Source organism: Chionomys nivalis, chromosome 5 (assembly GCF_950005125.1).
Source record: "Chionomys nivalis chromosome 5, mChiNiv1.1, whole genome shotgun sequence".
In the NCBI taxonomy this organism is placed as follows: Eukaryota; Metazoa; Chordata; class Mammalia; order Rodentia; family Cricetidae; genus Chionomys; species Chionomys nivalis.
The window spans coordinates 76,253,525-76,266,687 of record NC_080090.1 but is presented as its reverse complement, the minus strand read 5'-3'; the positions used below and the strand labels follow the sequence as shown (position 1 = coordinate 76,266,687).

General features: G+C 35.0%; 1 protein-coding gene across 1 annotated transcript in view; it reads right to left on the bottom strand.

Moving 5' to 3' along the window:
* Cdc73 (cell division cycle 73) overlaps nucleotides 1-13,163 on the bottom strand; it is a 121,368-nt gene that overhangs the window by 11,219 nt on the left and 96,986 nt on the right. Inside the window, exons 14-16 of the mRNA XM_057769200.1 lie at nucleotides 7,517-7,678; nucleotides 5,597-5,697; nucleotides 281-422 (exon numbers count right to left, since the gene is read on the bottom strand). Of these exons, the coding sequence (XP_057625183.1) occupies nucleotides 281-422; nucleotides 5,597-5,697; nucleotides 7,517-7,678 (405 nt within the window). The remainder of the gene's footprint in view (nucleotides 1-280; nucleotides 423-5,596; nucleotides 5,698-7,516; nucleotides 7,679-13,163) is intronic.

Genomic DNA, 13,163 nt, shown 5'->3' with positions numbered 1-13,163 from the left:
GCAGTTCAGAAGGTTACACAATTCATGACAGCAAGATCACAAAAATCTGACTTCTCACACAGTTTGGTATGCCTTCTAACAGACTCTAAACTCTACATTTACATATCAAGTCAATAAATCAAAGCATTTGTCAATCATCAATTATTATGTTGGTCAAATCAGACTATATTCAAAGCAAGGGATTACACACTATAGCTTATAACTTTAACGATTTTAAAATTCTGATAAAAAAAATCACTAAAATAATGCACGTATGAATATATTTTAGGATCACAATTACCTATCCAATGTTTCCCAGAAACGTAAGAAAACTGGTCGATCCAAATGACGCTTATGATAGCTGAGTTCTAATACTGTTACATCCCATTTTTGAACATTTGGATCTAGACGAACTTCATCATACTTGAGGTGGAAGGCTTTAACTACATGGGGAACAGGGAGTAAAAAATAGCATTCTTATTAAAACTGTAGCCAAAATTATGAAAACACTTTCTGGAAAGAAAGTATATAGAAAGACAAGTACTGAAACAAACAAAATTTAAATCTATTACCAAACTGAAGCTACATTAACATGATTACCAGTGACCTGTGAAACAGCTGTTAAGCACTATTTTACCATCAGAGATACTTAAAGTCAACACAAGTTAGCTACTGGAGATTGAAATACCAAATAAGGTTATAAATGTGTGTATATTTAGAAGTTATTAGGCTCTCTAAGCCATCTTGCTTCTGATTTTTCACTGCCCTATGATTCCTGTCTCAAAAACCAAACAAAATTATAAAATTATTACATTAAATATAAATTAACATTTCTAAATACTTTTCATTCTGCTTATTACATCAATTGTTTTTCTAATGCTAACTTTTACATTAAAAATTGCTGCTTAAACTACATTTAAAGGGGCTATGGTGATGGCTCAGTCAGTAAATTGCCTGCCATATGAGCTTAAGTACCTGAGATAGTATCTCTCATGTAACATAAAAATTCAGGCCTGACTATCCTATAGCCATACTGATGAATATCTTGCATATCACCATAGAACCTTCATCTGGCGATGGATGGAAATAGAGACAGAGACCCACATTGGAGCACCGGACTGAGCTCCCAAGTTCCAAATGAGGAGCAGAAGGAGGGAGAACATGAGCAAGGAAGTCAGGACTGCGAGGGGTGCACCCACCCACTGAGACAGTGGGGCTGATCTATTGGGAACTCACCAAGGCCAGCTGGACTGGGACTGAAAAAGCATGGGATAAAACCGGACTCGCTGAACATAGCAGACAATGAGGGCTGATGAGAAGAACAATGGCACTGGGTTTTGATCCTACTGCACGCACTGGCTTTGTGGGAGCCTAGCCTGTTTGGATGCTCACCTTCCTAGACCTGGATGGAGGGGGGAGGACCTTGGACTTCCCACAGGGCAGGGAACCCTGACTGCTCTTTGGACTGGAGAGGGAAAGGAGTGGCGGGAGGGGGTGAGGAGTGGGGGAAGGAGGAGAGGAGTAGGCGGAAATTTTTTTCAATTAAAAAAAAAAAACATCGGGCCTGATACTTTGTGACTATATCCCCAAAGACTGGAGAGAAAGGCAAATCCCTGAAGCGCAATGGCTAGCCAGACTAGCCACAATGATGAACTAAAAGTTGGTTCAATGAGAATCCTGTCTCAAAACATAAAGTGGGGCTGGCATGGTGGCTCAGCAGATAAGACACTCTTGTTAAATAAGCCTGACAACTGAGTTTGATCACCAAAACCTTCAGTGGAAGGAGAGAACCTTCTCTCTATACTCTAGGGTAAGCTGACTTCATGATATGAATCGCAGCCTCTGTGGGAACGAACACAAACACATACACACAAAATTATCTGTCTTTGCATACCACATACATACCAAATATATTCATTCTCATTCTTTATTTGACACACATACAGAACTAACAATGTAATGAGTAAAATATCTGATGCTAACCTCTGACCTTCACCTACAAATACTTTCACACATACATATGTATATACTCACCTAACACACACACACACATCTCCACTAAATATATACTAAAAGTTACATTTAATTTAAATGATTCATCTGAATCATTAAAGCCTATAATTTCTTTAATAATTTTTACTGCTATTTACTTTTGATCTAGACTTTTTAGAGTTGGTAGTAAAGTAAGAGGCCCCCCCCCCAAATTATTTATTTATTTAATTTGGGGGAAGAATTTCTTTGTGTAGCCCTAGCTGTCCTGGAACAGACAAACATTTTTATTGCAAAGACAAATGTAAACATGTTAGCATACTGTCATAACATTTATCTGTGACTCAGGAAAACCACAGTTTTCTAAGTTTCTTCAAGTAAAAACAAATAAAATTTGTGATACAATGCAAAACAAAATCATATGCCTCAGAATAACACGCATCTTTAAGCAAAATTCATAAACTTCGCAAAAATTTTCAGCAGGAAAAAAAGTATCCTTTTGAAAAACAGAAACACTAATGGCATACCGTGATGAAGGGAAGATATCGTAGAGAACTGAAAAATTTAATAGTAATCAACAAGAATTTGATGAAACTATCATTTAAAAATCTTTGAGAAATGGGGTAGAGAGATGTCATGGTGGTTAAGAACACTGGCAGTTCTTCCAGAGGACCTGGGTTACACCTGTAAACTCCAGCTGCAGGGAATTCAATAACCTCTTCTGGATTCCATGGATAGAAGGTGCACATACATAAATGAAGGCAAAACACAAATACACATAAGAAAAGTAAAATATTTAAAATTTTGAGAGTTGAGGATACAATGCTTGCCTTAGCATAGTTGGAGGAACAATTTTCCTTGATAAATGTATATAATTACTCAGCTACTCAAACATAAAATTTAAAGTTGCAAATTTAAATTTATTATATTTTTGAAAGAATTTTATTTGGAAACTATATAATTCAGCATCTAATATCTTTGCTAAATTTAATTGTCATCATAATTATGCAATATTAAGATTAAACTCCCAAGTTTCTCTTATGCTATATAAGTAATTAAACTCTCTATTGTGCGTTATGATGTGGAAAAAGGTGGGACCGTAAAAGCTGAGAAAAGCACTGTGATTGTTAATTTACCAACTTGAAACAAACTAGAATTATGTCAGAAGAGACTCTTACTGAGGGATTTTCTACACTGTGTTGGCCTGTAAGCATTTCATTGGCGGACTGTCATTTACTAAGTTAACTGATGTAGAAAAAACCAGCCCACTATGGGCAGCACCATTCATTCCCTGGGACACAGCTTGTGTAAGAGTAGAGAAATCTGTGGTGAGCACAAGTAAGCAAGCAAGCATGAATATGTTCATTTCTCTCTGCTCTTCACTATGGATGTGATATGGCTAGCTAAATAAAGGTTCTTCCTTAAACGCCCCACAATGATGAACTGTAACCTGAAAGTATAAGCTGACATAACATATTTTCCCCTCAGCCGCTTTTTGTCAAGCTACTTTATTATAGGAACAATAATGAAACTAGAACAAGCACTAAGAGTTCAAAGACAATATAGTCCTAAGCTTCTGGTTTAGACAAATCACAGAAAAAGGGTGAAGAGAGTAAGTCAGTTCATTGGTGTCACTTGAAATGGACAGTCCCACAATGGTGAGATAAGAGACATAATTTTTATAAAGTAGGAAAAGAAAAAACTAGAAATGTGAGCCAGGCACTGTGGTATACGCCTTTAGTCCCAGCACCTGGTAGGCAGAGGCAGGTGGATCTACATGAGTATGAAGTCAACCTGATCTACAGAATGAGTTCCAGGACAGACAGATCTCAAAAAAAACAAAACAAAACAAGAAATTAAAAATGTAAGATTTCCTTAAGAGGGTATTCAGAATTTAAATGAAACAATAACTTAAAATGTAACCAAAAAAACAAAACAAAACAATAACCAAAAAAAAAAAAAAAAAAAAAACCTGTTGAGATCAAACAAAGCCCAGGACTCGAAAACAAGCACTTTTAAAGTAAGAAATGAGTCAACACAGTAAAATTCTGAAAGAAAATCAAAACTATCTAATACTGGGAGGTGTAAAGAAACAATTTTAGTGAAAGAGCCAAGTTACAGAGGCTTAAGAACTAAGCACAAGTTTGTGGGAATAATTGTTTCAGAGTAGTTACAAAAAGGAAGGTTTGAGATCAAGTTCATGGTTTGGTCTTGTGAGTCATTTAAATATGGAAGGCAAACATTGCCAAACATTGCCGGAAAGGAGCTAGCATGAAAGCAACAATGAAGAGAAAGAATAATATGTGGAATAAAATTACTGATTATTGCTAAATTCTCAACATCCTTATTTACCTTGGAAGAACAAAAATCTCAATAATTGAAATAAACACATTATATTCCTAATAAAACTCAGTCTTTTTATCTTAAAGGTAACCAAATCATTTCTATCGCCAACAAGGCAAGATTTAAAATAAATAAATAAAACAAGTATTGCATTCATTAACACATTTCAATTCTCTCCATATTTAACTTTCTATGTGCCAACTCTATGCATTCCTCAGAAATGACATAAAAAGCTATCACACTAACAGCAATGTTGTAACTTATCGTTAAGATCAGATAAAGGTAAAATAAAAACAAATTATTAAAACTGTAATTTTAGGACAGAATGATGTTACCAACAAAAATGGGCTGTTAAAATATCTGGACTGCATAATAGTATAATTCATATTCACAATAAGTTGTCACTGATTGTCTATCTCATGAGAATAATTTTTAATTAATTTTACTAGCATTAATAGTTTAATTAAGCCCACCAATTAAGTAATAGTTGGACTATTCTTTCCACCTAATACACTAAATAATCTACTGCATCAATTTACACCAATGTATGGTTCAACAGATCTCATCTATATGAAATAATTCATTTGTAGGATCTGGCATTCTTTTGTTATGAACAGAAAGGTGAATGAAACAGAAAGCAGAAGAATGTTCCTACTGTGGTATTTGCATTCTTGCCAGGCAAGACACCCAATAAAAATATAAAAATTAGAAGTTGCCAGGAAACAAGCACTAGTAAGGCTTCTCCAGAGAAGGAACCCTTGAGCTGAGAGAACTGAACGAAGAAAGGCCAGTCACACACACAATAACCATTCCAGATGAGCTGAGAAATGTCTTGGATGTTTTAAGTTAGTGCCGATATTCAGCAAGTCAACCTATATAAAAACTTAGTTACAGCTTGATATATGCAGGTATCAGAAATAAGTGAAATTCATTACTCTATACAATGTACATTATATAAAGCTAGTTATCAATCTTAATAACTATATATAGGCATATTGAAAGATTTATAATATAAGTAATCTAAAATATTTAGCAATGTAACACATAGGTAACGCGCATACACACACACACACACACACACACACACACATACATACACACATAGAAAATATTAATGCACAAAAGGCTTTAAAAATATCTCACAGGTTGTTAATGGTTAGTATGTATGTTACTTAATGATAATTATTTAATACATTCATATAGAGAGTGACTTACATGTGGTTCTTTCTCTTAAAAACTAATTCTAAACTGAATACACAGTAAGCATAAGGAGAGAGAATCTTACTTTTAGCAAATATGTCAACTGGTGATCCATCGGGTAGAAGCCATGGCCAACCTTTGAACTGCCAAGCAGGACCTTGAACAAAAACAGCTACAACCCGATCCCTACAAGCAGAAAAAAGGAAATGGGAGAGAGGAGAATACCTCAAACTTGAGCTATAACTACTTCAAATCCTTAAAAAGGAGTCTCATAATTATGAAGGTCTTTCCAGCAGTCTTCTTGCTGAGACAAACAATAAACCTGACATTTTAGAATGTTGGTAGGATATAAACCTTAAAGGCTCCAATCCCTACCTAAGTCTTCTGGAGATGGTTCCAAACAATGGTTATAGGTCATCTCTGTAATCCTTTTTTCTCACCTTGAGTAAAAAGTCTGCTTGCAGACTGGAATAAGGATCAGTAGCTGATTTATTAATTGAACAAACTGGTTTAAAAGGAAGTTACTGGAAATTCAAATACATATTAAATATTTAAATTTAATTAAAATGCTGAATTATAGTAATTTTCCAGTCATTTTGTGAAACTACAAGACTTATTTTTAAATCTTCTAATCCCTTAGGAAGAAATCTGAATATAAGAACACCTCGACTTTTCTAATTTACCAAGTTTTAGACAACTATTTTATTTACACTAAATGTTAGTTTGATTTTTAAAGCAACTCATTTTTTTCAGCTATGCAAACTAGTTTTCCAAGGAACAACAAATCTCTAGGTCCTCATATTTCATTATTTTGGACAATATTTAATTAAAACTTCTATAAAGTACTGCCATGAGAAGTTTAAGCATATCAGGAACAAAATAACGATGGTTACTTACCATTAGTAACACTGACTAAAGTATTTACTAGAGACAATGTTGTTTAACCACATTATAAATTAATCATGTTAACACATTTCATCTTCAAAACACTCTAGTGAGGTGAATACTACTGTACCCTATTTTCAGATGAGGAGGCAAATAAATGGCTAGGTTAAAGAACAGTCCACTAAACAGAAGGCAGAGAGAGATAGGGATGGAAAGGGAAAGAAGAAGGAAGGAAAAAATAATGATTCATCTTGGGCACTGGATAGAAAAGTTCTATTTAAGGACTGATATATCAAGAGAATAAATAATCACCTGAGTAGTACTACAGAAAAAGGCTGCCCTTTAAAAGGACTTCAGAATGCCCAGGGATCTTCATAGCACACATTAACAATCACTGCTTTAGATAAAAAATTCTATACATCTAACAAAACGGTTACTCTGTTCAAGACCTAGACTAAGCCAGGCATGGAATTAATGCCAATAACCAGTTTTCAGGAGGCTAAACCAAAAGGACTACTGTGAGTTCAAGCCCAAACGAGAGTGAGGCCATGCTTCAAAAGAAACACGCGCCCACACACACACACATCCCACACACAATGACAACTTGGGAAGTCACCAAGAAAAACAGCAACTTAAAATTCATACTCTTCTCAAAGTTTCTGAGGCTGAAATTAAATCATAAACAAAAATATAGCCCCAAACTTTCAAAAGCATCTTCAAAAGTAAGCACACAAATAAATTAAATGTTAACTTCTGACATATTATAATGTGAGAGTAAGATACTACTAGAAATGACAACATTATTGGCATAGATCTTCACATATGGATAAGTCTTCCAAGAATATTCTATAAAGTATACTTGTTTATATCATTTTCAAAATGAGAAAGCAAGATAGCTCAGCAAATAAATGTGCTTGCTACCAAACCTGACAACCTTAGCTTGATCCAGGACACACATGGTAGAAAGAGAAAAAACAACTCCTACAAGTTGTCCTCTGATCCCTGCAATCATAACATAGCATACTCATAGACACAATATAAATATTTCAAAAGGAAAACCTTTTAGATGCAAACAAAACATTAATGCATGGAGGATGGTAGAAGGGAGGGAGGCTCTTACCAGTCTTGAGGCATAAGTTTCAGGGGCTGGTCTACTACTCTATAAGGTACCGTGACACTAATTGCTGTGCCCCCTGGTTGGATCTGATCTTTTCTTCTCTGTATTAGTGTCTCATTTTCTCGTTGACAACCTTGTTTCTTCTTTTCATCTGATGGGACAAACCTTTGAAAGAGTAGAGAAAAAGTACACAATATGATGAAACAAGGAAAATATATTTTCAAATAATTCTGAAATTATTCTTAAGCTAAAATGTTTGTCTTTTTGTAGATCTAAAGAGTTGGAGTACTAGTATGGGTCTTCCCTTTTTGTTTTGCTTTGATTTTGGGTTTGAAACAGGGTTTCTGTGTAGCCTTGCCTATCCTAGAACTAGCAGTGTAAAGAAGGCTGGCCTCAAACTCATAGAGATCCATTTACCTCTGCCTCCTGAGTGCTGGAATTAGAGGCATGTGCCACCACCACGGCCGGAAGGTCTTTACTTTCTATACCAAAAAGAACTAGTGTTTCATGGGTGCCCAATGTACATGTATAAATAATTTATATTCACTAATGAGCACTCAGTAGTTGTAACATTAATTTGATTTCTCAAATGCTATTAATTATAGGAAAGCATGATGGTAAATCAAAAGGTCATTTAAAAGGAAGATGCTTTTGTGGCTAGATAGATTATACACTGAAAGATTCAACTTATCCCAAATTTCACAAGACACTTTAAAAAGAAAACTTCTACACTTTTTATATTTCAGGAAAATTAGAAAAGTGATATTAAACTTCTGTGTTTTTAAGATTCTCAAGTAGGAAAATCAGCATATACAACAGTCTGTTCTAAGAACACCTTTAATACTACCATACAGCACTATTAATAAACTCTATGTGTTTCTATTGTATCCTCTCCCACAGAAGATGTACTATAAAATAACTTAACGTTCTGAAGAGATACTACCATTCTAGAACCTGGTTATGTTTTATAAGCTATAATGGTGAGCATTTTAACTGTCAACTTGACTCAATTTAGAATGGTATGAAAACACTCCTTTGGATGTATCTCTGAGGGGAATTCAGAAAGGTTGAATTGAAGAAGGAAAATCCACCTGGACTATAAACAACACTATTCCAAATGCAAGGACATGTGCTGAATAAAAGGAAACTAACATAACACGGGCATGCACTTCTCTCTACTTCCTGAATCAAATGCAGTGTGACAATCTGTCTCACTCTCCTGCTGCCAGTGCTTTCTACCATGACAGAGTATACCTCCAATTGTGAGACAAAAGGAACCAAAGCTGTTTGTCAAATATTCTTTCAGAGAACTGAAGAAAATAGCTGATACTTAAGCATTTATAAACACTCTAATTTTTAAAATAAATAAAATCCAAACACAGTGTTCATTAGTCATGGCTTAGCCCCTCCAATGAAATCAGAAAATACAATCACTGCACTTGCAGAGTATGTGCTTCCCAAGGGTAGGAAGATGAAAAAGAGGCTAAGGGCTGGGCTAGTGTTAGGACTGAAATACAGAAGTCTATACTTACTTGGGAAGGGTTCCTTGAAATTTTTCATAAAGTAATGCTAATTTTGTGGAAATGAAAGGTTTTAGTGCTTAATAATAACAACAGTACAGAACTATCTGAGATGGCCTGATTTCATATTTATTTTCTATCTGCTAATAATTTGCTCCTGTATAATTTTTGCTTGTTTTAATTGATCAAGCTTATATAGAAAGTGTCAAACAACACTTTGAATAAAACATTATATTTTAAAATATTGTATATAATATTGGAAACATTTATAAATCAAAATGAATTAACGAAGGTAATTAGTAAACCTGCATATGCAAATGGAAAACATTAACTATTAGTATACACACACACACACACACAGTTGGATCTCTGCGCTCTTCAACTAATGCAACAGACACACAAAACAGAGTTCTTACACCAAAACTAGGTTGGTTTCCTTTGTCTCAGTTTATACCTAGCTGAGGTTAAATTTTTCAAATACCATATTTTTCTTTTTTGATTTTGAAACGTTATAAAGTATTTCAATAATGAAGTATAAATAAAAGCAAATTATATTAGCCAATTAATAAAAATTATGACAAACCTACTTCAACTTATTTCATTAGTTTCCACACTAGCTGGTTCAGTTTTACTAACGTTCAACTCATATGATTCAGAGTTTTAAAAATAACTGATTTCCCCCCCATGTTCTAGTAGTATTTTAATGACTGCTTGAGTCAAGGTATTTTCTATTTTAAGAACAGCAGAGATCCTCTGTTAACAATAAGAAGCAGCTCTATTTCAAAATGCGTTCAGCCTTTGGTCAGTTGGCAACGAAAGGATAAGCCTTACAACTGCTTTTGAAGTTCACTGAAAATATTAATATGCCAACTGTTCATCTTACTGATCAAATCTAAGGGGCACTAAGGACTAAGATACCAGTAAGGGAAACAAAAATAACTGCCAATTAAACTCCAACACTTTAATGATACTGTACATAACTCAAACAGCCCTCTACTAGAATTGGCTGTTTCTCCTAATAGACTATAATATTTGAAGTTATGACATAAAAATTTCCATTTATACCTTAAGAACAAAAAGCAGCAGAGATTTACCCACAGTACAGGTTCTCTTAGGTTCCATTTAAATGCTCTATATAGAGCCTTCAAAATAATCAGGACATAAGTTTGCAATCATTCCTCTCACAAGGTGAAATTTATTTTAATGTATTTTTGCATGTAACACTGACATAAAATTTACACACAACTAAATGTGAAAAAAATTATACTTATACTCAGAGCATATTCATAAAAATATAATGTGGGAGCTGGAGAAATGGTTCAGAAGTTAAACTCATTGGCTGCTCCTCCAGAGATCCTGAATTCAATCCCCAACAACCACATGGTGGCTCATAATCATCTATATTGAGATCTAGTACATGCAGATAGATCACTCATACATAAAACAAATAACTAAATAAATCTTTAAAAAAATATAATCTGATAACTCATTAAGATGCCTTGTGCATCTTCAGTCAATTCTCATTACTCTTCTCTCAATAATCACTTTATATGCCCATTGGCACACACTGATCTTGCCATATTCATATATATAAAGTAATATAGGACATAATCATTTGCAGCTGGTATCTTCAATCAAGTATTTCTAATATTCATCCATACTGTGGAAATACGATCAGTAGTTTGCGCTTTTTTACTACTGAGTGGTATTCTATCACTATACTAAGCTGAAACTAATTTGTTCCTGCTAATGGTGGATGTATAGGTCTCAGAATTCGTTCCAAGTGTTACAATAAAAACATGATAGACAAGGTGGGTTATTGGATAACTTACGTCAAGATACTGACACACCTGAAGCCCCTAGAAGAAGGAACTACTTAGGGGTTCAATCTGTACCCCCATGTTCTCACAGTAAAGAGAGCAAGAGAATCCTCTTGAGGCTGAACTGCAGTGGCATTAACCCTATTAGTGAGGGCAGAGCTCTCATCTTGATCAGCCCCTGTCTTGTCACTGTTCTAGTTGTTGTCACAAATCAGACTTAGGGGAAACAGTTTATTATATCTCCTAGTTCAGGGGTCCAGCCAGTCCCTCATGGCTGGGAGGGCATGGCAGCAGGAGCTTGAGGTAGCTGGTCATATTACAGCTACAATCAGGACGCAGAGAGCAATGAATGCCTGTCACATTTCACTGTCTTTATTTTATCCACTGGAGGATCCCAGCCCCTGGAATAGTGCTGTGCAAAGATTCATCTCATCTAACCTATTTAGACAGCCTGTTTCCTAAGTATTCTAGATCCTGTTAAGTTGACAATATCAACCAATACATCTCCCAAATTCCCTTCTTTTTAATATCATGATATGATAAATTTAAATATAAAAAATTAACAGCGGGAATAATCATTCCATCCTCATCAGTGAGGTTCTAAGATGTGGGTTAGTAGAAATAAAGCTAGCACAGGAGTTACATAATGATTTATTTTTTTTTTACATTAGTGATTTATGGACATATATTTTCATTTCTTTTATATACATACCTTGAAGTGGAATTTTTGAATCATGGAGTGCAATTAACTTTGTAAGAAATTGCAAAGATCAGTTTTAAACAATAGCTGCCATTTTGTATTTTTTATCAAAAATTCCTGAGAGCTAGATTTTTACTTTTGCCCTTTCTGAATGGTGTGAAGTGTTGTGTTTACTGGATATTGTATTCTTTTTTTAAATATCAAGTCTTTTGATTTTGAGTTTTTAATGTCAGTATGTGAGAGTTCCTTATATACTGTAGACATAAGTCTCCTGTTAGAAATGTTTACTGTGAAAGATGAACATTGTGTCAGGGTTGTCACCGAGCCCTGACAACTCTAAGATGTTCATTATCAATTGTAGGATATATTCCAACTGTTGCACCAACATTAAAGTCATAACACGTAAGTTTACATTAGATCAATAAAGTATACAATGATTTACTCAACAAAACAAAGAATATAACCAAAGTGTTCATATTACAGTACTATTAGTTTGGCTACTCTAGATTAATTACCAATTATCAACCTACCATCTTCTATTACAATTCCCCTTTTGCCTTAAGAAATACCAGTTAATGATAGCAATGGCTAGATAGAAGATAATATAGGATCTCAAAAAAAAATACATCAACTAGTATGCTGCTCTGTAGCATATCTGTGAAGATTGGATAAAGTGAAAAACCAATCTGAAAAAATTATTTAGATGGAACCATGTTATTTGCGAACTGTCATGGTTAATGCTGATTTGTCAAATGAACAGAACTAGAATGACCTAAAAGACAAGTTACCCAGCAAGGTTGCTAGATTGGGTTATCTCCTATTTAACTTCAGATTTCAACCTAAAACAGCCCTGAGTTATCTGAGGGAGTCTCAACTAAGGAATTGCCTGATCAGATTGGCCTGCTGGCATGTCTGACTTACTAACTGATGTATAGGATCCAGATCACTGAGGGAAATACAATACCTAAGGAGAGAATTCTGGGCTATATAAGAAAAGTAGCTGAGCAGAAGCTAGGGAGTAAGGCACTAACAGCATTCCTCCATAGTCTCTTCTTAGTTTCTGCCCTGCTTGCGTTTCTACCCTGAGTTATCTCAATGACGGACTATAACTTTGAACACAAATTAAATCCCTCCCTCTCCAATTGGTTTTGGTCACGTTAACACTGCAACAGAAAGCAAACAAGGACAAGTTAATTAAGGCAGGTGTTACTGTGGGTAACACCATTCCATGGGCTGGATCCCAAGTGAATTAAAAGGAAAATGCAAATAGTTAGCATCTCTCTGTTTCCTGACTGCACTTCAACTATGATGACATGACTCATGTTCCTGGAGCCAAGATTTCTCTGCTAGTTAAGTTTTTCTTTGTTGTTGTTTGGTCAACTTGACATAAGATGGAGTTATCCAAGAAGAGGAAACCTTAATTGTGAAAATGCCTCTGTCATACTGCCTGTGCAGACTTGATTAATGACTGCCGTGGAAGGTGCAGCCCAGCGGGGATGGTGACACCCCCTTGGCAAATGGTCCTGAAATATATAAGCATGCTGAATGAACCCCACAGAACAAGCCAGTGAACAGCACTCTTCCATGACTGTTTCAGTTTCTGCCTCCAC